The sequence below is a fragment of the Diceros bicornis genome, chromosome 28, assembly GCF_020826845.1.
Source record: "Diceros bicornis minor isolate mBicDic1 chromosome 28, mDicBic1.mat.cur, whole genome shotgun sequence".
NCBI lineage: Eukaryota > Metazoa > Chordata > Mammalia > Perissodactyla > Rhinocerotidae > Diceros > Diceros bicornis.
In genome coordinates this window covers 8383221-8409099 of record NC_080767.1, presented here as the reverse complement: position 1 = coordinate 8409099, position 25879 = coordinate 8383221, and the positions used below count along the sequence as shown (strand labels likewise).

Below are 25879 nucleotides of genomic sequence, written 5' to 3'. Positions count from 1 at the left end.
CCTTCTAGTTGCTGTACGTGGGACGCCACCTCAGCATGGCTGGAGAAGCGGTGCGTCGGTGCGCACCCGGGATCCGAACCCGGGCCACCAGTAGCGGGGCGTGCGCACTTAACCGCTAAGCCACAGGGCCGGCCCTAACTTTAGGATTTTAAATGCAATCCTGATGGTAACCACAAAGAAAATAGCTATAGAATATACACAAAAGGAAATGAGAATGGAATTTAAAAATTTACTGCAAAAAACTAAACAGAAAATAAGACAGTAATGCAGGAAGTGAGGGACAAAAAAGCTATAAGTCATATAGAAAAAAATAGCAGAATGACAGAAGTAAGTCTCCTCTTATCAGTAAATACCCCAAATGTAAATAGATTAAACTCTTTAAAGACAGAGATGGGCAGAATGGATAAGAACACATGATCCAACTATATGCAGTCTACAAAAGTAGACTCACTTTATATCCAAAGACAGAAATAGATTGAATGTGAAAGGATAGAAAAAGATATTCCTTGCAAATAGTAACCAAAAGAGAGCAGGGGTGGCTATACTAATATCAGACAAAAAAGACTTTAAATTAAAAAGAAAAGTTACAAGAGACAAAGACATTATATATTAATAAAAGGTTCAGTGCATCAGAAGATGCAACAGTTATAAACATTTACACACCTATTAACAGACTAGCAAAATAAAATATATGAGACAAAAACTGACAGAATTGACAGGAGAAATAGACAGTTCTACAGTAATAATTGGAGATTTTAATACCCGACTCAGTAATGGGTAGAACAACCAGTCAGCAGATAAGTACGGAAATAGAAGACTTAACTCAATAAACCAACTAGATCTAACACACATGTACAGAACACTCTACCCAACAGCTACAGCATACACATTCTTCTCAAGTGCACGTGGGACATTTTCCAGGAAGGACCATACATTAGGCCACAAATTGTCTCAATAGATTTAAAAAGACAGGTATACAAAGTATCTTCTCCAACCACAATGGGATGAAGTTAGAAATCAACAACAGAAGTAAAACTGGAAAATTCACAGATTTGTGGAAATTAAATAACACTCTCTTTCCTTTTTTTTTTTTTTTTGGTGTGAGGAAGATCAGCCCTGAGCTAACTTCCATGCTAATCCTCCTCTTTTTGCTGAGGAAGACCGGCTCTGAGCTAACATCTATTGCCAATCCTCCTCCGTTTTTTTCCCCCAAAGCCCCCGTAGATAGTTGTGTGTCATAGCTGCACATCCTTCTAGTTGCTGTATGTGGGACGCGGCCTCAGCATGGCCGGAGAAGCGGTGCGTCGGTGCGCACCCGGGATCCGAACCTGGGCCGCCAGTAGCGGAGGGTGTGCACTTAACCACTAAGCCACAGAGCTGGCCCCTAAACAACACTCTCTTAAACAATGAATCAAAGAAAAAATCACAAGGGAAATTAGAAAATACTTAAGAGACGAATGAAAAAAAACACAATGTACCCAAACATATGGGACACAGTGAAAGCAACGCTAAGGGGGAGATTCGTAGCTATAAATGCTTAAAAAACAAGAACGATCTCAAATCAACAACCTAACTTTACAAGTTTACATTTTTTTTTACAACTTGATAACTGTACAATTTAGGAACTAGAAAAAGAACCAAACCCAAAGCTAGCTGAAGGAAGGAAATAATAAAGATTATAATAGAGATAAATGAAATAGAGAAAATCAGTGAAACCAAAAGTTGATTCTTTGAAACAGTCAACAAGATTGACAAACCTTTAGCTAGATGGACTAAGGAAAAAAGAGAAGACTCAAAATCAGAAATGAAAATGGGGACATTACTACCAATTAATAAAAAGGATTATAAGAGAGTACTATAAACAATGGTACGCCAACAAATTGGGTAACCTAGATGAAATGGACAAATCCCTAGAAACATAAAACCTACCAAGCTTAAATCAAGAAGAAATAGAAAATCTGAACAGACCTATAACTAGTAACGAGATTGAATCAGTAATCAGAAATCTCCCGACAAAGAAAAGCCCTGGACCTGATGGCTTCACTGGTGAATTCTACCAAACATTTAAAGAAGAGCTAACCCCAGTCCTTCTCCAACTTTTCGAGGAGGGCACAGACTCGTGAGGGAGTCGAACACAATCAGGGTGCAGTTGGGCACACAGGATTCTTTGGGGCCCAAAGGGAAGAAGAAAGTCAGGGGAGGCTTCCTGGTGGAGGTGCCTTCTGAGCCAAGTCCTAAAGGTGAGTTAGTGTTGTCCAGGCAAACAGAGTAGAGAAAGGCCTTCCAAGCAGAGAGACGTAGTCAAGACCTGTGGGCTGAGAGGCAGGGAGGAGGGGTGGGGAGGGTGAGCCAGGAGGCTGAGGGTGAGGAGTTTGGAGGAACTCTGGAGGAAACGGGGTTGTTGAAGGGTTTTGAGTGGGAGGCCCTCAGTCAGACTGAAGTTTTGAGAAAACTGCGGTGGCTGCTCGGTGGAGGGTAGACTCAAGGAGGCAGGCCTGGAAGCAGGGAGACTTGGGAGTCTGTAGCAGAAATCCCGGAGGAGGGTGTTGGTGAGGGGACTCAGGAAGCGGCCCGGCGGTGGAGGGACGAGGAGGTGGGAGCCAGGTGGAACGGGGGGAGAACAGGCTCGCCGGGTGGCTTGTTGACGGTGACCGGGCAGGGGTGCAGCAGAGTGGCACCTTGGCCAGGAGGCTCCCCCTCTGCCACCCCAGGGTGAGACAGAGCCAGGCTGGCCCAGAGGTCATGGCAGTGTGACGAGGCAGATTTTTACTGTCCCATCTTACAGAGAAGGAAAACAGGGCCCAGGGAGGTTGCCTGCCTTGCCCAGCATTGCCCAGCTTGTCTAAATAGAAACACAAAAGTTCAAGGCAGGGGGAGGGGCAGGCAGACGGGAGTGTGAGTGTGTGTCCGTGAGGTGGGAGAGAGGTGGTGTGTTGGAGGAAGTGAAAGAGCCCACCTGGTGGCAGCAGAGAGCACAAGCACAGTGTCCAGAGCTGCATGTCACTCCCCTGGACACTGCTCAGTAATACCACCTACAGAGAGCTTGTTCTGGGGCTAGCGCCCTGGGAAGGGCGTTACGCACATCAGCTTGTCTGACCTTCGCCAGAATCCTGAGGCAGACTCTATATTAATCTCCACTGTTTGGACGAAGAAGCTTAGGCACAGAGAGGTTAAGTAACTTGGCCATAGGTCACCCAGCCTGCAGTGGCTGAACCTGGATGGGACTGCAGGCCATGCAAGAGCCTGTGCTGCCCCTGCCCACCTCTCTGCTCTTTCTTCTGAATCCCACTCCAGCTCTGGGCCTGGGCCTCTCTTGCCTGGAGCCCTTTCTGCCTTGCGGTAAACACTTGGGTTCGGGGCCCATCTCCTTCTCTTATATGAAGGGTGGGGCGGGGAGGGGATGGGAGATGAGAGCTGGAAGAAGGGCTGTGCTGCCTAAAGCTGTCCAGGCCTCAGGCCTTGGGGGCAGCCAAGCCCAACCAGGTGGCCTGACCAGCACCTCCCCACCCCGCCCCAGTGTGCCTACCTCCAAGCCAGGAACTGCCAGGTGGAAAGCAAGTACCTGGCGGGGCTGCGGAGGCTGCAGGAGGCCGTGGGGGACGAGGCGAGCGAGTGCGCGAAGCTGCTGAGGCAGCTCAGCCAGGAGGCGCTGCAGTGGGAAGCCAGCGAGGCCTCGGCGGACAGCGTCGTGCTGAGCCCCATCGGGTAAGCCCAGCGGCCCCCCAGGCTGGGTGTGCATGACCTGGGGTCCCCAGCTGCCCTGCTGCTGGTTCCTGCTGACCGTGTGCGAGCACTGCACACCCCTTACCTCCTCGTATCTTCAGATGCATGAGCACGTGGTTGGGGTGAGCCTCATTTTACAGCCGCGGTGGTGCAGGCTCAGAGGAGGCAGCCCCTTGCCCAAGGGCACACAGCACGTTAGTGCATCAGCCTCTAGAGCTCTGTTTTCTCTACTTCCCCAGGCTGCCTCCCAGAGGTGTTTGTCAGAGAGGGGAGAGGGGGAGACAAGCCCTTGCAAGCACAGCGGACATGGGCAGTAAAGTATAACAGAAGGGGCTGTGGCTGGGGTCAAAGCCTCTGGAGGTTGGGTGGCCCAGTGGCAGGAGCCCAAGCTTTGGAGCCAGACCTGACTTTCTCACTGTGTGACCTTGGACCCGTCACCTAACCTTTCTGAGCCTCATATTCAGCCTCCGTAAGATGTGGGCTAAGATCCCTTTGCAGGATCAGTGGGATTAAATGAGGTAGCACATGCAGAGCACACGGTAGGGGCAAATAAATGGAAGGCCATCTGGAATGTGTCCCCAGCTGTCCCACCTCTGCTGGTCATTGGTGCTGTCTGTTCCCCATCCATCCTCGAGCTTACTGGCTGTGGAAGTGGGGGTCTGTGTTGGCAGTGCGGGACTCCTGGGGGCTGAGGCTGCATGAAGTAGTGAGAGGGTCCTTTATATTTGCACAGAATGAAGGAGTGCATATCTCTTCAGCACTCACCATGTAGCAGGCACTGTCGAGCCCCCAGCAGTTTACATCAGGGGTCTCACTGGGTCTTCATGAGGCAGAGCAGGAGTTCCTGTACCCGTTGTACAGATGAGCAAACTGAGGTTTGGGGAACTGAAGTGACTGGCCCAGGGCTGCATGGCTAACTCACAGGGAAGGCAAGGCAGGAACTTGCCCAGGGTCCCCCCTCTCCCTGCTGCCCCATATCTGGGGAAGGGCGCCACGAGGTGTTGCTGACACGGGCTTTTGCTGGCAGTGAGTATGACGAGTATGGCTTCCTGACGGTGCCCAACTACGAGGTGGAAGACCTGAAGCTGCTGGCCAAGATCCAGGCGCTGGAGGTGCGCTCCCACCACCTGCTGGCCCACGAGGCCGTGGAGCGGCCGCTGCGGGAGCGCTGGGCCGCCCTGGGCGAGCTGGCGCCCTCGGCCGAGCTCAAGCAGCTGCTGCGGGAGGGCGTGCCCCGCGAGCACCGGCCGCGGGTCTGGAGGTGGCTAGTGCACCTCCGCGTCCAGCACCTGCAGGCCCCCGGCCGCTACCAGGAACTGCTGAGCTGGGGCCAGGCCCGCGAGCACCCTGCCGCCCGCCAGATCGAGCTGGACCTGAACCGGACCTTCCCCAACAACAAGCATTTCACCTGCCCCACCTCCACCTTCCCCGAGAAGCTCCGCCGGGTGCTGCTGGCCTTCTCTTGGCAGAACCCCTCCATCGGCTACTGCCAGGGCCTGAACAGGTGAGCACCGTAGCCCCAGGCCGCAGCCTTTACCTTTCAGAGCACCCCTCTGTCTCTTTGGACCTCCCAAGAACCCAGAGAGGTGAGCCCAGGAGGCCTGGTCCCCACCGTACAGATGGGGACAGGCAGGTGAGAGGATGTGTTCAAGACAGAGATGGCCGGCGCTCAGGGCGCCTGGGCCCGTGCCCTCTCCTTCGATCTGTGCTCAGGGAAGTGTCACTCACACAGAAAGTTGTGTCGTGCGCAGCCCAGCTCATACATCCTAGGACTGTCTGGGTCAGGGATCAGCTGCTTCAGTAAAACCCACTCAGAGGAGCCCAAGGAAAAGAGAATTTGTAAATGTCACAGGGGAAGCTCACAAAAGCCAGGAAAAGGACATAGAGCTAGGACGAGATGTCACTGGGAGCCAGGGCCACTGCTCTCTCCAACAGGGCTGCAGCATGGCACAACCCCAGAGGGCGCCATTCATGCCGTGTTTCCTGGGCATGCTGTCCCCTGAGATTGTGCAGCACCACAGTACTGCTCTGCAGCCCTCTGTGGGGCGTGTTCTCTGCCTCTCTCACTCTGCGTCTGCTTCCTTCTCTCAGAGACCAGCCTTTCTGTCCATCATTCCCTGGACACTTAGGGCCCTTCAGGGCTGTCAGCATGGAGACCTCAGCCCGAGTCCAGAGCCCTTCAGCGAGTCTTCCCGCGTGTTGGTACCCTCGTGTCCCAGGCCCAAATTCCTGAAGGAAGGAATCTCGTTGGCCCAGCCTGGATCAATTTCTACTTCTGGTCCAACAGCGGCAGATGAGGGATCGGGGATGGGGGCAGGGAGTGACCTGGTCAGGCTGCCCTGTCCAGGACTATGGGGGACTCTCAGGAATGCCACCAGGTATCTCGATAGAGGTTGCATGATCTCAACTGTTTCCCAAAGCAAGATTTGTTTCAATTTAATTTAAACATATACATACTCAAGCAAAATTTACATAAGCCATTCTGCTCTTTTTTCAGAATAGGCGGTGTGTGACATTTATTTAACACAGAATAAACCTTCAGAGTGTCCCTACTCAAATCTGAATGGTTCTCAAGGGTAGATATTTTTGATACTTTATTTCCAGCCTAAATTGGGTGAAATTGAGCATATACATGTACAATTACTGGGAATTCCAAGTGAAACCCCAACAATAATGCCTCAGTCTAAGCCTCCTGGGAAAACATGTTCAGATTTCATGCTGCTCTAGACGTCTGCTACAGGGGATGTCTGTAGAAATTCATTCATTCATTCATTCATTTATGCAACAGCTAAGCAAAAGCTTGTGCACTTCTCATCTGTTTGAACATGGTTAAATCCAGAAGGGACAAAACTTGCAAAGCCTCTTTAAGAATAGCTTTGCAGGGGCCAGCCTGGTGGCGTAGCGGTTAAGTGCGCGCACTCCGCTGTGGTGGCCCGGGGTTCAGATCCCAGGTGCGCACTGACGCACTGCTTGTCAAGCCATGCTGCGGCGGCGTCCCATATAAAAGTGGAGGAAGATGGGCACGGATGTTAGCCCAGGGCCAGTCTTCCTCAGCAAAAAGAGGAGGATTGGCAGATGTTAGCACAGGGCTGATCTTCCTCACCAAAAAAAAAAAAAAAGAATAGCTTTGCAGGGTACTGGAAGCTATGAGATTAGTATGAAAATAATAATTTTTGCATTTCATGCAAAGGTCAGGTAGGAACTAAGACTAAGGGCCTCTTAGCTGCCAGGGGCTTTGCATACGACATCCTCTAATCCTCAGGAAACCCTGTGGGGCAGATTTGAGGGCCCCATTGTCCAGAGGAGACAAGAGAGGGTCTGAGAAGCTAAGGAACCTGCCCGACGCCTCACCATGCGTGAAAGACTTGACCCTGGTCTCCGGCCCCAAAACCCGGGCCTTCCTCCCTCTGCCCTCACTCGGAATGGAACCTGTGGCAGAATGTGCTGAGGGCACCCAGAAACCTTTTTCCTGATCAGATGTAACTTTTTGAGAGGAGGCATGGGGTTAGCCACATACGGGCTTTCTAGTCTAATCTGTGCTGAAGGGGCAGGGGAAAATCCTACAGCAGGAGGGAGTCTTGAGATAGGCCTCATAGAAGGAAAGAGGCAGCACAAAGGCTGCCGAGGGGTAGATAGGAACAGCTGAGGCTGAGAGGAACAGCTGAGGCTGAGAGGGGGAAGATGCTCAGAGGGTATTTCTTTACCTCTTTCTCTGAATGCTGTTTTTACCGATAATTGGTATTTAGGCAGATATTCATGCTATTGCTTTAAATAGAAAGTTATTTGTAATAGAGCCTGTTTAAATGTGAAAAGTGCATTGCGTTCTTTCAAAGGCCCTTAAACCCCAGCCTGCAGGCCCCTGTCGGTTGTCTGAGTGCTGCCGTCTAGTGGCGGCCATTAGAACTGCGTGTGTGGTGCCTCAAGGATAGAACCTGCTTCTAAGCCACAGATCCAGCCTGTTCAGAGGGTGACTGATATTATGGTAACGATTTAGTGTGAATTTAGAGCAAACCTTTTAAAGCCATTTCCCCTTAAAATATAGGTGGAGTGCTTTAAAAGCTTTTTCTTTCCTCCCCCCCACGCTGCCTCCTCTGCAGACCCACTTTGGGCCTGAACGCCCTGGGCTGGCGTCTGGCTGCAGCCCTGAGCAGTTGGTGCGCCCTGGTGGGGCCCAGCAGCCGCTCATCACTGACCTGTTTTTCCCTTTTTCACTCATTTTACATGTACAACTCAATGATCTGTAGTAAATTCACAGAGTCGCACAGCCGTCACCACGTTCCGATTGTAGGACATTTCCGTCACCCCTACAGGAAACCTCGTGCCCCCGTGCGGTCACTGTCCAGTCCCACCCCAGCCCTGGGCAGCCACCGCGCTACCTTCTGTCTCCGTGAATGCGCCCCGTGTGGACGCTTCGTATGAGTGCAGCATGCAATATGTGGTCTTTTGCATTGAGCTTCTTTCGCTCACGTCATGTTTTTGAGGTTCATCCATGTCATAGCATGTATTTTGTTTCTTTGATTACTGAGCAGCATCCATTGCATGGAGGGACCATATTTTGATTACCCACTCTCCAGTTGATGGGCATTTGGGGTGTTTCCACCTTTGGCTGTTAGGAATAACGCATGAACATTCCTGGGCAAGCCTTTGTGTGGATGTGTGTTTTCCTTTCTCTTGGGTGTATTCTTTTTAATGGAGGCTCAGTTTTCATTGTCTAAATGCACCATAAAGTATTTAATTTTTCTTTTTGGTTTCTTTTTTTTTAATTTTCTTTTTTGTGAGGAAGATCAGCCCTGAGCTGACATCCAATGCCAGTCCTCCCTTTTTTGCTGAGGTAGATTGGCCCTGGGCTAACTTCCATGCCCATCTTCCTTTACTTTATATGGGACGCCGCCACAGCATGGCTCGACAAGCGGTGCATCGGTGCGCACCTGGGATCCGAACCTGCGAACCCCAGGCCGCTGAAGCAGAGCGCGTGCGCTTAACCACTGCGCCACCGGGCTGGCTCCTCTTTTTGGTTCTTATGAGAATGCTGCCACGGATATTCTTGTGCTTGTGCTATTATTTCTGTAGCATCAAGACACACAAGAGTGAACAAGCCATGAGGAATACACATCTAAAATCTTCACTAGCCCTCAAAAATTTCCAGACGCCAACAGGAGAGGCCCGTAGAGAGGAAGGGAGACCTGCCAGGAGTCAGGGAGGGGCAGCCGGTGCACGTCCAGGGTGGGAAACAGGCTGGCCGAGGGTAAGCAGCTTCCCAGATCTGTCCCTCAGGAGCTAAGCCCCAACACAGAGGCCAGGCCAGCGAACCTTCCTGTTGCTGGAGATGAGAACCCGTGGCCTGGGCATCCTCAAGGGGACCAGTCTTTGGGCGGCTGAGAGCAATATGATTTGGAAACAAGGTCCCTCGGGCTCCCCCGAGGAGGCGGGGCCTGAGTGCCCACCAGGCATACTGAGAGCACGCCTGGATTCAGAGCTCAGTTGCACCTCGTCCCCGGTGGCATTATTGGGACTTTCAGAAACAGTGGTGCCCACTCCTGAAGGTCCCAGACCATGAGTAGGGCCTTCCATGGGTGGAATCTTCTCAGCAGGATTAAACCTCCCTTTTGACACAAAAGCTCTATCCTTCTGGTTCAGGATTGAGTCCAAAAATTAAAACAACAACAAAAAGTAAAAATCACTGAACATCACCAAGAGGCTCACACACAAATCGCTGACCTTTCCTGTGTGCAGAGATCCCGGCCGATGCCGACAGCCGCTCCAGGACTGAGCGCTTCCTGGGGCTCCAGTGGACGGGGTGAGGACACCACTCTGCCACCAATGACGGGGGACCTTGAACGTCACTTTTGCTTTCCAGGCCCTCGTTTTCCCATCTCTGTAATGACCAGGGGTGACCAGTAGGAAGCAGCTGCCTGGAGCCTTGTCTTGTGAGAGTTTCTGAGGCAGCCTTCAGGATCAGTGGGAAAGAGTGCCATGATCAGTTAGTTCTGTCTGCCCTGGGCACAGACAACGAGAGTGGTGGCCAGCGTGTCACATTCACTATCCCTGAACTAGAGGACCTCTGAAGGCCCCCCACCTCACCCCATTTCCAGGAGACCGCACTGTTCTGCATCCACTCAGCCCAGACTCAGGAGGGTTTGTACAAATATTTTAGCCAAAATGGAGAGAAATTCCTTCCCAATCTACTGGAGAGAGAAAAGGGATTTCTTTTTTCTTTTGAGAGAATTGACCCTGTTTCTAAAAAAAAGCGTGACCCTCAGAAGAGGCTGGAGGTTGCAAATCCAATCTAGTCAGAGCCCAGAGAGCATAAATTTCTGGACAACGCAATGTGCTCTTGAAGTCTCTCCAGAGTGTGAGGCTTCCCAGCGCTGACCGCGGCGTCCCCCTAAGGGTGTCCCCCAGGGGCAGAGGATACAGCATTCCCCAGACCTCTCTGAACAGGGACCTCGTGTTCACCTGGCATCTCGAGAGACCAGTGCGTTTTGGGAAATGTGTTCTTGGCTCGGCCCTGGATGAGGCCTGCCAGGGAAGATGGGAGAAGTGGAGGAAACAGCACTTCTTCCAGGCCGACATCCCTGCTCAGCACCGGGCCTGGGGATGTTGTTTCTTATCCATGATCTCACTGGAGCCTCGTGATAGCCCTGGGGAGAGGGGAAGCAAAGGAGGAAAAGAACTCTGTGGACTGAGTGCCTGGCATGTGCCAGACGGGGAGCAAGCACGGTGTGTGTGTCTGCTCCCTCAGACGCCTCATAGCCCCGGGGGAGACACTGTCACTCCCCCTCTGCGGGTGAGGAAAGTGAGCTCAGAAATGTTAGCCCTGGCCACGGCCTCCAAGCACGTGGACAGTAAGGTGAGGAGGGCTGACGCTATAAAGCGCTCACTGTGGGTCAAGCACGGGGCTGGGCATTTAACGTGTGTTTCCTCTGTTCATCCTCCTAACGGTCCTGTGATTACTGTGAGGAGGCTGAGGCTCAGAAAGGTTCAGTGACTTGCCTAAGGTCACCCAGCAAGGAAGCGACAGGACCAGGGCTCACACCCAGGCAACAGGGCTCCAGAGCCCCTGCTCTAAGATGACTCGTTGCTCTGGAAATCCCCTAGGTGGCCCTCTTCAAAAGCACATTTGTCTCATCCTGGGCGCCAGGAACTCCAGCCAGGTTGGGGAGTGGGGCTGGGCAGGACATCCCCGAGGTGGCTCCCTGGCTACCTGGCTGTGACTTCTGTGGGTCACTCCCCGCCTCCTTCCCTCCCACTCCAGGCTGGCGGCCATCGCTCTGCTGGTCCTGGATGAGGAGGAGAGTGCCTTCTGGTGCCTGGTGGCCATCGTGGAGTCCATCATGCCGGCTGATTACTACAGCAAGACGCTGACGTCGTCCCAGGTGAGCCGCAGGCAGGAGGCTGGGGGCCGTGAGGGCCGGTCCCCCTGAGTTGTTCCTACTCACTGGTGAGTCTCGGAAAAGTCAGGAACCCCTCAGGCCTCCATTTCTCCCCCTGTACAGTGGGCCAGTAACCCCTGTCCGGGACGGCTGGGAAGTTCCAGTGAGCCGCTGCCCTTAGAACTGTTGGGGCCCTGCCCCGGGATAGACTGCTGTTATTCCGCCGTGACGTGACGTTCCTCGTTAGAAACAGTTGATTTCCTGGGGGGCGTGGGGGGCAGGGAAACTGCAGTGTGACTTCCTGTTGCCAGTCGGGAGTTCCAGAACGGAGGTCAGGTAGGGTGGAAGGTGGGACTGGGAGGATGGGACGTGGTGACTCTTCACACACGCTCCTCGTTCCTACTGAGAAGCAGGCTGCCTGCATCATCTCCGTACCTCCTCGACTGCCCTCTGAGCACAGGCCAGCCCTGAGCCGGGCGGAGCTGGTTCACAGCCGACCGCCAGCAACCAGCTGTGTGGCCTTGGCAAGTGACGTCACCTCTCTGGACGCCAGGCCTGCCCGCCTTTGAATGGGAGTAACAGCTACCTCCTGGGCTTGTTGAGAGGTGTAAATGCAAAACCATTTCAAACCTCCCGCCTCCAGCCTCTCCCCCTCCTGCCTCCTCCTGCCTTGTCCTGTTCTTCCTACTTTACAGAGAGGGGCCACCCCGAGGGAACCTTCTCACTTCCCACCCCAAACCTACCAAGCCATTACCTGCCCCCGTCCTGTTCATTCCTACTGTGATCGCCCAGTGCTGATTCCGCCTTCTGGGACGCCCACCGGGTGGGGAAGTCAGGAGACAGTCGGTGTTCAGGTGTGGGACAGAGGTCAGGGCTGGACTGAGGAGTCATCAGGAAGGAGGTGGTGACTCAGGTAAGGGTTGTCTTTGCTGCATGGAAGGGAGGCCAACCTAACAGAGGCTCAAATGGGGGATTATTTTTCTCAGATACTGAGAAAGCTGCAGGCTCCTTCCAGCTCTCTGCTCTGCTGTCCCTGGCATGCGGCTTTCATCCTCCTGCTCATCACCTCGTGGTCACAAGATGGCTGCAGCACCTCCAGCACTGTGGCCCCGGTCCAGGCTGGAAGAAGCAGAGGGTGAAAGGCAGGAGCTGGCTCCCTTTCAAACAGCTTTCCCCACCCAGCAATTTCTGCTCCCACCTGGTGGTCAGAACTGTTCACATGTTCCCTCTACTCACAGGGCAGGCTGGGAAATGTTCCATATTTTATCTTCAGGTTTTAACATCTCTGAAATTGAGGTGTGTTGTATAAGCAATGTGTGGTGGTGGTTTCTTTTTTTTAGTATAAAAAGTTTCAAATGTGCAGAAGAACAGAGAAAATCACGTAATGGACCTCCACATATCTGTCACCTAGTTTCAGTAATTACCAACACCGGGAGGCCAGTACTGTTTCCTTCAGACCCCCACCCACCCCTCCGCTTTGATGGTCTCACTGTAAATCTCAGACATCGGACCAGTTCATTCGTAAAGCCTTCTGGAGGTTCAGTGGTGTCTTAGATTGAGTGAATGACCCAGGTTTTGAGCTGGACACTTGGCTTCCGCAGTGGACCTAGGGTTCTGGGAGAGGAAGGAAGGAAGGGGGGGTGTTTGACACAGTGGAGGCTAAAGCCCGGAAGGGACTTAGACAGAGGGAGAGAGCTGAGAAACAGCAGTCCTGGGAACGGAAGACAACAGGAGGCTGACGTGGGCTCGTCACAGAGGTGGGAGGCAGACGACACAGAACGTGTCTTGGAGCCAGGGGAGGCACCAGTGCTGCGGGTAATTAACCGAGTCAAGAGAAACAAGGAGGGAGGCGTGACAGTGACCACACCGAGAGGGCATCGGCAACATGGCCCAGCAGCACCCCCTTTAGGAGGGTTCCTCGATGTCCGGTGTGGCAGGACAGTGTGGCTCCTGACACGGGCCCCCAGGACCTCGCCCCAGACGGACACACTGAGGGTCTGAGTGTCGTGTGCCAGGTCCAAAATGGGTACAGAGAAGCGGCCGTGGTGTCAGCCGATACACGCCCGAGCTGCGCTGGCCCAGGCTTTAACAGCCCACAGAGACCTCCGCGTCAGAGCCCGGTGCTCCAGCCCGGGAGCAGGAGAGTGATGGCCGCTGTACCTTCTCCCGGCCAGGCTGGGCGCTAGCTCCTCCGGGCGCTCCGCGCCCCCAGGCAGGGCGGGACCTGCTCTGCGGGCTCCGCGATGGTGTGTGGACCGGCTGGGTGCAAAGGGGCGGGCAGGGAGGGAGGCAGCCCCTTCCCTGGGGCGGCAGCTGACGGGCCCTCTCGCGGCGGCCAGGTGGACCAGCGGGTGCTCCAGGACCTCCTCTCGGAGAAGCTGCCCAGGCTGATGGCCCACCTGGGGCAGCACCGCGTGGACCTCTCCTTCGTCACCTTCAACTGGTTCCTCGTGGTCTTCGCAGACAGTCTCATCAGCAACATCCTCCTCCAGGTCTGGGACGCCTTCCTGTATGAGGGCACCAAGGTAGGGCGCTGCCGGGGGGGGGGGGGGCGCAGGAGGGTCCCGGCCATTCCCTTTGTTCCCCTGGGTCTGGATTCTGCCCGTGGAGAATGGGAGCACGTCTCGTGGGAGCAAGGCTTTATAACTACAGTGCTTTGCCCACGTGAGGGAAGCAGTGCTTCTGCCTCCAGGATGCATCCTAAGGTTGGGGGATTCCTTTCCCGGAGAGGAGGCACGAGCGTGACCCCGGAGGCACATCCCTGCTGTGTTCGCTGCCTCTCCAGTCACCTGGGCCCCTCCCGCTCTTCCTCCTGTTTGGACTGAGCCCCGGGTTGGGAGGCTGGCGCTTGGGTCTGCTCCCAGCTCTGCCTCTTGCCTTGCTCGCGCCCTCTGCCCCAGTGTCCCCGTGGTGGTTGATAACGTACTGCACCGCACAGTTTCCAAAGCACCCTCAACCCCCAGATTGCAAACTGCGCTCCCCTTGGGGTTCCCAGTCTCCCCCTACCCCGGCCTGCCCACACACATTTTGCCTCCAAGCCTTCAACCTCTGCAGCCTGTGTGGGGACTCCCATGCTGCCTGGGCCTGTGGGTTCTCTCCCTCTGGGGATTACCTGCCTTGGCCCCCAGGACCCGTCTGAGAGCCCGTCTCTGCCCCCAGGTGGTGTTCCGCTACGCCCTGGCCATTTTCAAGTACAATGAGGAGGAGATCCTGCGGCTGCAGGATGCCCTGGAGATCTACCAGTACCTGCACTTCTTCACCAAGACCATTTGCAACAGCCAGTGAGAGCCCACCCTGCCCCCTCCACCACCCCCACCACCCACACATGTCCCCCCAGGACACAGAGCAGAGGGGAGGCTGAGGTTTGCCAAGTGTAGGTTCGTTAGTGATACTGATCCTCCAGTACAGCTGAGAAATCTTTAGGGACATTCCGCTGCCTCAGTGGTCATCTGTCTGCCCCTTAACACGGCATTCGAGGCCTCCATGCAGTTTCATTTCTTGCCCACTTTTTCCTGCCCCAGCACCCATGCCCTGTGATCCTGCCAAACAGAATTATTTGAGTTCCTAGGACAATACCCACCCCTGGGCTTTTGGCCTTGCAGGTTCTTCTACTTAGAATGCCTCCTTACCACCTCCATCTCCACCATCTTTGCCTGGCCAACTTCTACTCATTCTTCAACACTCAGCACATGTGTCACCTCCAGGAAGCCTTCCCTGACAGTCTTGCTTTAGTGGTTTAGAGCTCCCATAGCCCTAAGCTTCCTCCTCCTTCAGTTCATATCACTCACTTTGGGTGGAAACTGTCTTCTTCTTCACTGTTTCCGCTCCAGAAGGTGAGCTGCCTGAGGGCAGGGGCCCGGGCCTCAGCCACAGGGGTGGAATGAATGCGGGTGCCTGGGAAGGCCCCGGGGGACGGGCCCTCGTGGGCCCTGTGCCGCGGACTGACTGTGCGCTCCCGCAGGAAGCTGATGAGCATCGCCTTCAACGACATGAACCCGTTTCCCATGAAGCAGCTGCGGCAGCTGCGGGCCGCCCACCGGGAGCGGCTGGAGGCGGAGCTGCGGGAGCTGGAGCGCCTGAAGGCGGAGTACCTGGAGACCCGGGCGTCCCAGCGCCCCCTGGTGCCCGAGGGCTGCACCAGCGAGGACGAGGCGGACGGGGACGCCTGACCTGGCCCTGCCCTGCCCCGAGCCCTTTCACCCTGGACTGGCAGGCCCCAGGAGGACAGCCGCGGAGCAGAGGTCCAGCCCCCTGAGCCCCGTCACCAGGGGACGCGGGGCAAGTCCCTTCCCGTCTCTGGGCCTCAGTGTCCCCTTGGCACGTTGTCTGCTGTGAAGCCGTCGGTTGGGTTTCCTCAGGAGGCACACCCAGGATGCCTCCCCTTTCTCACTTCCTCCTCAGAGCACTTCAGCACCCAGACAGCAAGAGTGCTGGCTTTATAGGTTAACCTTGAATGCTCTCTGAGTTTTATCTGTGTAAAGCCATGTAAATATTGGAAATATTTCAAAAGCTTTGGAAGTTAACGCTTCTCAGTAGCCACGTGTTCCGGGGTGTCCCGCCTCTCGGGCCTTCCCAGCTGGACATCTCTGGCCGCTGTTTCTGTGGGCACCTCTGCAGGACCGCTCGCCCTCCTGGTTCCCGAGGAGCTGGCGCCCTGTGCATTTGGGCTTCTGTCTTTCTGGGCGACAGAGCCTCCCCGAGGCTGGTCGGGCCTACCAAGGCCTGTCTCCTGAGCCTTGCACCTGTGCTCTCCTCTCTGCTCACAGCCCATTGTGGGGGGTCCCCAGGGGGAACCCCTGCCCACAAGAGGACCTTGGTGTGGGGGTTGGGCAGAGAGCCCCTGGTCAGGCGCTCAGCTTCTGACCTCCCACCGCCAACTTCGCAGGCTGGGGCAAGGAGCATCACCTCTTCTCTGAAAAATGGGTGGTTGGAGGGTGGGGGAAAGGTGGCCTGTGCCGATTCGGGGCTGGCTCCTGTAGAACCCACTGTGCAGGAACTTGTTTTCAGTTCTGGGCTCTTCCAGGCCCTTCCTCAGCGGACAAAGGCCTCCCATCCCCCTCGAGGCAGGGAAGTCAAGGCTGCACGAGTGGTTTTGGCAGCCCATTCTCAGCAAAACCCGTGACTGTGCCGGTACAACCTTGAGCTCAGAAATGTTCACTGTGGAGTGGGGGTGGGATTCTCACATGGAAACCTCTAGCTCTGATCTGAGGCTCCTGTCCAGGGCAGGGGGGAGGCCACGCCCATCACGGGACCAGAGACAGGCCCTCCATCACCGACGACTGAACTTGAGGGGCCGGCACACCAGGCACCCAGTGCCCCCACACTGCACCCACTACACAGCCCTGGGGAGGGGCGCTCAGGGGCCCTTACTCCCACATTCACACTGGCTGCTGGCCGGCCCAGGGACCCCGGGCTTCTGGGGCTTGACGGTCTTTCTTGTTTCTGCTAAATTTGTGTCATCTGCTGAGGTGCTTCCACCACCAGACAGTATCTGTGAAGTGTGATGTGGTCTGGGGGGGGGTCCTGGCGGCACCCCAGCAGGCTGGGTGCTGGAGCCCTAAGGGCCATCAGCGAGGAGACAAGGGGTCCAGCCTCCTGCAGCTCCCAGGAGGTTAAAGGAGACCACACCCGTGCTGAGCCTGGGACTGGCACAGAGGAAGTGCAGCCAAGGGCAGCGAGCGGCCTTTCTATGAAGAAAACGTCACCAGGGGCCCTGAGGCCTAGAAAGGCCCAAGGCTCCAGGCCAGACTGGCCCAGTTGGTGCCTCAGACTCCAGCCTTGAAATTCAGATTTTCTCCTCAGCCAAAAAGAAAACAACCCCAGATCAGACGGAGGCTGCCAGGTAAATGGCACCCTCCTCCGTCTTCCCTCCCTACTCCTCCCACCTCTTCCTTCTGCTTCCTCCTTCCCTCATCTTCCCTCCCGGCTTTTCTTCTCCTCTCCTCCACCGTCCCCCCATCCCCCACCCCGCAGAGGAGAAGCTCTGCCCAGAGCTGGGAGCCTGCACCCTCCCCCTGCCCACTGGGGGGCGGTGCTCTGCAGGTCATCCAGCGCTGTGTAACCTGGTTCCCACCTGGCTGCACCATAGGAGCACCTGAGGAGCTTTTTAAAAATATTCCCGCTGGGGGGCCGGCCCAGTGGCGTAGCGGTTGAGTTCGGGTGCTCTGCTCTGGTGGCCCGGGGTTTGCAGGTTTGGATCCCAGGCATGGACCTACTCACTGCTTATCAAGCCATGCTGTGGCGGCGTCCCATATAAAGTAGAGGAAGATGGGCACAGATGCTAGCCCAGGGCCACAATTCCTCAGCAAAAAGAGGAGGATTGGCATCGGATGTTAGCTCAGGGCTGATGTTCCTCAAAAAAATATATGTATATACTCGTGCTGGGCCCGCTCAGAGCCTGAAACCGGGTGCTGGAGCCGGAGCCAGGATTGAGAGCTGCCTGTCCTCGGCACCTCTCACCCGGGCCGAGCTCAGCTGACAGGTGAGGAGCAGGCCTAGGGAGGTTAGCAAGGTTGCCCAGTTACACAATCGCTGTGAGGTGAAGCCACGCTCAAGCCCAGAGGCCCTGACTGCAAAACCAGGGCGGGCCCCTCCCAGCTCACCTTGTCTTCAACACCTCCCCCAGGGACCCAGGGCAAAGGGCGGGCCTGGCCCGTGGCCTCCTGAGTGGCGCAGGGCCTGTGGGGAGAGCTCCAGGCAGAGGGAGATGGGAGGAAGAACCACCCGCCTGAGCGCGAGGCTGGGGCAGGGACAGGGGGTGGGGGTGGGGTCAACCACGGGGAGGCGGGTGGCTGCTGCTGCTCCCACGGAGCCTGCCCAGCCTTCCCCTCTTCCTGAGGGGCATTGGGGCCCACCCCTGGTGTCAGGTTCCTGGCCCTGCACCACAGCTGTCGCCCCATCCCCCGGGAGGATCTGATCCCTCACAGCCCCACCCTCCTACCCCAGGGGATGGGACCTCTAGCTCAAAGCATCCCTCTCCCAGACACGCGCCCCCGCAAGCTGAGGTCCACACTCGGTTCTCTGGGGGAGGGGAAAGGAGTCACCCAGGGAAGCTCCCGGGGCAGGCTCCCCAAGAATGGAGGGACTCCTCAGAGGAGGAGGACGGGCCTGGAGGGCACTTTGGAAGGCCCTCCCCCACCCCAGCGTGGGAGTGCACACTTCTACAGAATGCCCGTGTTCAGGGCCACGCTCCCCCACGCTCAGCCTCACTCCCAGGCGCTGCTGTCCCCTCATTCTCTCTAAGCTCAGGCCCCACTGGGCACAGGGCCGTGTTGTACAGAAAGCTCCATGTTGGGCAGGTGGAGAATCTGCCACACACACACACACACACACACACACACACACACGTTCTGCTCCCGTACCAGGCATTTACCCACACACGGCAGGTTAAACAAAGCTGCCATGTTGACACACCGGGAAGGAAGCTGCTGGTTTCCTGGCCCATCCCAGTCAGCAATAAGACCCAACAATAGGTGCTGGCAGGTGGGCCCAACTTTGGGGCCATGCCTCTTGTGTGGTTTTCTTGCTTGGACCTCTGGGCGGGTCATCCCTACTCTGGCCTCAGTTTCCTTATGTGTGCAATGCGGAAGATGGTTGGGGGTAGCCTTCCTCAAAGGGACCAGGGTTGGGGAAGGGGAGAGGCAGGAGAATGAGGACCCCCTCCCCCACACACACACACAGCATCTCCAGAAAGGCCCCAGGTTGTGTCTATTGTAGAGGCCTCCAGTGTCCTCTCCTCTGGCCCCTCGGTCCTTATGCCTACAGCCCCCAGAGAGGTCCCTGTCAAACCAGCCCTTCCCTAAACTGTCCCAGCCACCTACCATCATGGCAGAGGGGAAAGATGCAGAGACAAGGCTAGGAGGGTGCATCCACAGGGCATCTGGGAAGGCTTCCTGGGAAGGGTGTGGGTGCTGGGCCTGGAAGGAAGGATGAGTTGGTTATAGACAGGCGAAAACGATGATGTGGAAGAGAACTCCAGGTGGAGGGGACAGTGTGAGCAAAGGCACTGAGGTGTGAGTGCGCAAGGGGCTGGCGGGATGCATCGGAGATGTTCGCTCAAGCCCCAGGTGAATGAAGACATTCAGATGCCCTAGCCTTGGAAAGGTTATAAAGCCCACCCCCCAGGTGTAATGAAAAATAAAGGCAATATTGAACCATAAGGAGAAGGAACTCCCACCACGTTCTGATTTTGCCACGTGCTTTCCTGAAACATCAAATATCCAGCTCTTTTATGCCGATGCCCGGAGCCACACTCAGTTGGCCTGCTGAGCAGTCCAGCTCCAAGAAGCCTGGGTCGGCCGCAGGGCAGAGGTTTTGAGGGCCATACCGAGGGGCTGGGCTTTGGACGGTGGGCGGGGAGTCCATCCAGCTCCAGGCAGGGGAGGGGCCCAGTGAACAGTGAACACTGAGTCGCAGCCTTTGGCCCCCGCTGTTCTTTCTAAGGAGATAATCAAGAGCTCCCAAGTTCAAAGCCACTCTAAGTCTCAATTTTCTTATGTGTAAAATGGGCTAATACTAGTGGCTAAGTGAAATACACTTCTCAAGAGAGAGAGTGCGGTGGAGTGGCTATGAGCTCAGGCTTCAGAGCCACACTGCCTAGGGTTGAATTACTGGCTGTGTGATCTTAAGTGAAGTCCTTAACCTCTCTGTGCCTTAGCTTCCTTATGTGTAAAACAGATAAGTATTAGTGTAACCTCATAGGCTTGTGTGACGGTGAAGTGAGGTAATGCATTTAAGGTGCCTGAAACTGCCTGGCTCAGGAGGTGTTGGCCAGTGGTACGTGAAAACGCTGGGCCTCCCCATCTCCTCCGCATTGCCTAGGATGCTCAGGACCTCACAGCCAAGAGTGGGCAGCAGCGCCCCCTCCTGGCTGCCGAGAGAAGGAAGGGAGTCCTCCGCACACTGCGGCGGCCAGCCCCGCCCCGTTCCTCGGGGCCGACTGGGCGGCCTCCGGAATCCCTCTGCCCTCCGGGTTTCCGAGCGCTCCTCCTGTGGCGGGCTCTGCGTGCCCGCTCACACGGGCCGGTAAACGACACCTTCCCATCTAATTCTCGAACAGCCCTCGGAGGCAGACACGGTTACTGTTTCCATTTCACCCAGGGGGAAACTGAGGCTCCGGGAGGTCGAGTCCCCCGCCCCACGCCACGCAGCGAGGGAGCGGCGGACGTGCGGGCGGGCGGCTCTGGCCGTCCCCAGCCTCCGCTCGGTCGCCGCGCAGCCGGCCCCGGTCACTGCGGCGTGTGCGCGCCGGCGCTGTGCGCGTGTGCGCGCCCCGAGACCAGCTCCGGGGCCAGCGGCGCGGTCGGGGGGGGCGGGTAGGGAAGGAGGGGTGGCCCCGCGGACTCGCGGGGCGCGCGGGCGGGGCTTGTGCCGGGCCCCTGGCCCGCCCCCCGGCCCCGCCCGCCGGGCTGCCGCGGAGGCGGCGGCGCTGGGCGCGGGGACTCGGCGGGCGGCGAGGAGCGCGGAGCCGGAGCCGGACGCCGCCGCCGCCACCGCCACCTGCGCGGCCGTCGTCAAGGTAGGGCGGCCCCGCGCCGCCGGCCGCGCCTTCCCGGCCTGCGCGAGGTGGGCGCGCCGCGCGGCGGGCTGCAGCGCCCGGGGAGGGATGCTGGGGCTCGGCGCGCCGCGGAGACCCGGCGGGGCGCGGGGCACCTGGCTTCCAGCCCCTCCGCGTGACCTTGCACAAAGCACTGCTCCTCTCCAGGCCTCAGTTTCCCCGTCGGGATAGCGGGCGCAGTGATGGCCCCTTCCTCGCCGGGCTGTTGGGAGAGGCCGCCCCGAGCTCCAGGCTCCCGACGTCTCGGAGCCCGGATAGGCACTGTCTGCACAGCCCACCCGCAGTGAGGGCCGCTCACCCTGGGTGTGGCGAGCCGGTCCCGACAGGCCTCCTGTGGGGGATGCCCCGCGGGACCCGTGCTGGGACTCTCCCCGTCTTAGCTGGGTGACTTGCTGGGCGAGTAGGGGAAACGGGAAGCGGGGGACACCCCAGGTCCCTGGCGAGCCGGCCTGGGCATGCAGGGCGGGGCGGTCCGAGTCTGCGCGCCAAGTCTGCCTCGCGGTCTGGGGCTGGGGGAACCTTGGTTTGGAGGCGGTGGGCCTCTCAGCCGCAGACTTGCCTGGACCGGACCCATGCAGGCAACCTGGATTTAGGGAATGGTATGGGATGTCCCCTTCCTCTTCTCTGCCTGGTCAGGTGCTGGTGCCCAGCTCTGTGTCCCAGCCGGGTGTGATAGCGCTGGCTCACATCCGTGTGTGGACCCCAGAGGGGCCACAGTGCCAAGAAAGCTGTGTCTAGGTGCAGTTGGGTCTGAGACAGAGCACATGTCTGAGGGACTGTGGATCCAGGCTCTCTGGGTAAAGAAGACCTCTGGCATCTGGCCCAGCCCCTCAGTAAGATCCCCTCTGGAAGGTCTTGCATGTCCCTTGTGATGGGGATCTCACTAGCTATAAACAGAGCTGGAATCTGCTGGTCCTGCTCTGGGCACAGAGACAACATCTGACCCCTCCTCTCCTGGGCCATCATCTGGTCCCTTAAATCTGCTCACCTCCTCCAGCTAAACAGCCCCAGGCCTGGCACTGTTTCTCCTGCCAGAGCCAAAGGGAGCAAAGGCAAGACAGGGAGGTGGGTGTCTGCCCCAAGAGCGAGCAGTGGTCAGCGTGGGGCTTGTTCAGGAGCGGCCTTCATCAGGACTGGACTGTGTCCCCTGTGCTTCCTGCACTTCCTGCACACCTTTGGGTTAGCAGCTGCCTTCGGGGTCTGGAGGGAGGGGAGGAGCCAGAGGAGCCCTCTCCAGCCTCCCTGCCCCAGATCCTCTGCCTGTCTTCTCCTGCTGCCTGCCCTGACTGAGGGACTAGTTTCTGAGAATTGAGTCTGGGCCTTCTGGTCTCCCTTGTACCCCTCATGACCTATTCCTCACTCAGGAGCTTTCTTACAGTCAAAAGAAGGGAGAGACCTCCTGAGCAGTGGTGAGCTCTGTGTCCTTGGAGGTATGCAAGTAGAGGCTGGATGAGCACTTGCTGGGGATGAGCTGCCTTTGACTACAAGTCTGGGAGTCTAGGGTTGAAGCAGAGTGACCACGACCTTGCCTTCTGGCCATGGTGGAGCTGCGCAGAACTCGGAGTGGACCACAGATGAATGTTATCATCCCCTCGTAAAAGCAGACTAAGTATATGTGCTCTCACTCAAGCATAGAGACGACACACAGGCTTAAGTGCTACCTAAGTCTCCCATCCTATCTACGTGTGTATCATCAGGGCCCTGTTTTCTTGCTCGACTGGTCTAAGCCTTTTGGGCCTGATTTAGGGGCATGGCAGATTCTAGTTATTAAAAATTATCATGTGGGGCCAGCCTGGCCCGGTGGCGTAGTGGTTAAGTGCACATGCTCCGCTTTGGTGGCCCGGGGTTCACAGGTTCGGATCCGGAGCGTGGACCTACGCACCACTCGTCAAGCCATGCTGTGGTGGCGTCCCATATACAAAATAGAGGAAGATGGGCACAGATGTTAGCTCAGGGCCAATCTTCCTCATAAAAAAAAAAAATTATCATGCTATGCTAATAATTTGAAAATGCACCATGGAATTATGGAATGTCCAAGCTGAAAGGGATCTTAAGAAGTTATCTCATCCAACCCCCCTTTTACAGATAGGCCTCCCCTATCCCCAGAGGAGATGTGACTTGTCAAAGGTCACAGTAAACCAGCAGCCAAGCCTAAGGATCCTGATTCCACAACCAGAGTGTGTGTGTGTTTGAAAACACATACCACATAGTAAACAAAAGCAGTCTGTGTTTATTCCTATAAAATTAGCAAAAATAAATAGAAAAAGATAAACCTCTGTGCTGGCAAAGCTGTAGGGATTCTCTGGTGGCATGTAATTTTGCAGGGCAATCTGGTAGCTTGTTACAAAAGTCCGTGAAAATGACCCTAACTGCCCTTCGCCCCCAGCCTTCTCCTGTGAGGACTTTACCCTGAAGAAGTAGGTATATAGAGAGAGACGAGTATAATGCTGTTCTTTATAAGAACTTGTCTTGTAGGGAAGAAGCTCTTGGTGTTTTATCTGAGGTTTAATGAACATTTCATGTGAAAAGTACAGCTTAAAAACCAGTGGCACAAAAGTGTCCGTTGCCGGAGTCTGGCCAACATAAAAGCAGTGTGGTCCAGAGGAAGGAAGAGTCAGCAGACATAGGTTCCAGGGTGAACTCTTCCTCTACCCCACTGTGTGACCTTAGGTCAGTCCCCTACCTTCTCTGTACCTCACTTTCCCTCTCTGTGAAATGGGTAGAGTCAATGATTGCTGAATTTCTTCAGCTCTGACAGCCCACGTTCTAGACTTAGCAGAAAAAGATATAATTAAAGAGCAGTGTGCTCCCCGCCATAATTGAGAGATTGGCAGGGTGCGGTGGGGACCAGCAAAGTGTGATTATAAGCTTGGAGAAGTCAAGGAGGAAGGACATGGGAGCCTCACCTTGAAGAATCAGTAATAATAATCATAGCTAACGTTTACTGAGTACATACCACCTGCCTGATTCAGTCCGAAGTGCTTTCCATTTGTTCATTTAGTCATTCAGCCATTCATTCGTTAACCACCTACATCGTGCCAGGTATTTTTGGTGGAGGGGGAGGGCTTGACAGTAAACAAAATAGACCAAAAAAATCTGTCCTAAAGGAGCTTACAATCTAATAGGAAAAAGAGACAGACAATAAATAATAAGTAAAATTGATCACTGAGATGGAGCAAATAAAACACAGGAGGATGTTTTGGGTGTGTGAGGGGAATGGAAGGAGGGCTTGCACTTTTGAATAGGGTGGTGGGGGGGTCCCCTTGAGAAGGTGCCTTTTGGGCAAAGGCCTGAGGGAGGGGAGGGAGGGAGCCAGATGGAGGGAACAGCCAGTGCACAAGCCCTGAGGTAGCACCATGCCTGCGTGTTCGGGGAGGAGCAGGCCAGAGCAGAGTGACGGAGAGGGAAGACGAGACAGGCGAGAGACGCCGCGGGTCGGGTGGGGTGCCCCGCCGTACAATGTGGAATCCTGTAAGTTTGTGAGGGAGGTGCTGTTTTTATTCCTCTTTTCCAGTTAAGACAACAAAGAGGTGAAGTAACTTGCTGAAACAGTGTCTCACAGAGGAGCCCGGGCTGTTGGTCGAGGGCAGCGGGAGCCGTGGAAGGCTTTTGAACAGAACAGGGGCATAGCTGGATTTGCATGTTGGTGCGATTCCTCTGGGGTACGGAGACGAGGCTGTGGAAATAGTCCAGGCCTGGGGTGTGAGGTTGGACGCGGGCAGAGGACCTGCTGAGCTTGGTGCCGGGGGTGCGGTCGGGGGTCCGGGCCAGGTGAGCAGGAGGGGGAGGAAGCCAGGCTGGGCTTGGGCTTGTTTAACAAACACTTGATAGCGTTTCTTATGCTCCAGGCACACCTGAGATCTTAGATACATTGACCCATTCAGTCCTCAAAGCAATCCACAGGATAGATCCTATTACTTATTATTACTCCCATCTTTTCAAATGGGTGTATTGTATGTAAATCATATCTCAATAAAGTTAACTTACAAAGAAAGTATACTTGTTTTTTTCTATTATAAATACTTGGTGAATAATGGAGAATTTACAAAAAGACAGGAAAACAGACAGAAAATAAATTACCCACATCTCTTTTCATCTCGGACAATCAATATAAATTTTTTGGTGTATTTACTTTCAGTCTTTTTTCTGTTTTTATCCCCCTTTTACAGAAGAGGACACTGAGGCCTAGAGGTTGGGCAGCTTGCCCAGGGTCATACATTTGAAACCGTGTCATCTGGCTCATGTCCAGGGTCTTGATCGCTGTGCTGTGCTGCCTGTAGGCAAACCCCGCCGTGTCGGAGTTGGTGGGCTCCACTGAGAGACCCCCGCCACCCCCACGCCCCTCATCCCAGCATCATTTCACAGACAGGGAAGGTGAGGCCCAGGGAAAGGCAGGGCCTTGCTCAGCGTCTCTCAACAGTTGGGAGCAGATACGTGAGGTCTCGTTCTAATAAGAAGAAATAGGGAGCTGAGAACCTGTGCAGGGTTGATGTGACAGCTGCTTCCAGCCTGGCCTTGAGCCCGGAGCTTGCAGGGCGCTGGCAAGTGGGGTGACCCTGCCCATGGGGAGTGCTGGGGACGGCCAGGCAGGCCTGTGTTCCCTGGGCCCAAGAGCCTCATCCCTCCAGCCGGCCCTGGGTGGGAGGCGGCCAGGTGACGGGAGGGAGAGTTTAGGGCCTCGCCAAGCCTGCAGGCCCCTGGGAGTTGTCTCTTGTACTCTGACTGTGCATTTATTTCTGGCTCTGGTGCCAGCAAACTCCTGGGGCCGCCTGCTGCCAGGGATGCAGCCCTGGCTTCCAGTCCCGGCACAGCCACTGGGGGAGCCTTGGGCTGGGGTCTTTCCCACCCCACCTGCAAAGTGGCATCATAATGGTGCCAGCTGCAGGATCGAGTGACACGTAGGTGGCAAGTGCTGGCCGGGGGCGTGGCCCACGGGGTGCTCAGTAGATGGCCGACCACGGCTGCTGTTCCTGAGGCTACCCTGGGACCTGGCCCAGGCTGGGGGGTTGCGCCTGCCCCAGCCAGAGCCCCCTCCACAGCGCTGCCCCTCCAGGTAGGGCCCAGCCAGCGCAAGAGGAGACGGAAATGCACCTCGGGCAGTGGCTTGGCGCGCGAGATCACAGACCACAGGGGACGCGGTGGAACGAAAGGAGCCACACTTCCGAGGAGGGAGACCTGACCCGGCCTTGGACGTGCTCTGTAGGCAAGTCCTGTCCCTTGCCTGTGC

The 25879-nt window shown here is 56.0% G+C and overlaps 2 protein-coding genes across 11 annotated transcripts in view; both read left to right on the top strand.

Annotated features, from left to right (window-relative positions):
• Positions 1-15619, top strand: part of TBC1D2 (TBC1 domain family member 2) — a 52594-nt gene extending 36975 nt beyond the window's left edge. For 6 of the 8 annotated variants that reach the window (XM_058523618.1, XM_058523616.1, XM_058523620.1 and 3 more), the window contains 6 exons: positions 3518-3705; positions 4751-5227; positions 10979-11099; positions 13436-13621; positions 14256-14377; positions 15058-15619. In XM_058523618.1, coding sequence (XP_058379601.1) covers positions 3518-3705; positions 4751-5227; positions 10979-11099; positions 13436-13621; positions 14256-14377; positions 15058-15265 — 1302 coding nt within the window. In that variant the 3' untranslated portion in view covers positions 15266-15619. Of the gene's footprint in view, positions 1-3517; positions 3706-4750; positions 5228-5814; positions 6490-10978; positions 11100-13435; positions 13622-14255; positions 14378-15057 lie in introns of those variants that run through there. The other 2 variants (XM_058523617.1, XM_058523619.1) reach the window with 2 other exon arrangements.
• A 4884-nt stretch (positions 15620-20503) lies between these two features.
• CORO2A (coronin 2A) overlaps positions 20504-25879 on the top strand; it is a 56068-nt gene continuing 50692 nt past the window's right edge. For 2 of the 3 annotated variants that reach the window (XR_009215876.1, XM_058523612.1), the window contains exon 1: positions 20504-20613. The gene's annotated coding sequence lies outside the window, so the exon portion shown is untranslated. Of the gene's footprint in view, positions 20661-25879 lie in introns of all 3 variants that reach the window. The other variant, XM_058523613.1, reaches the window with a different exon arrangement.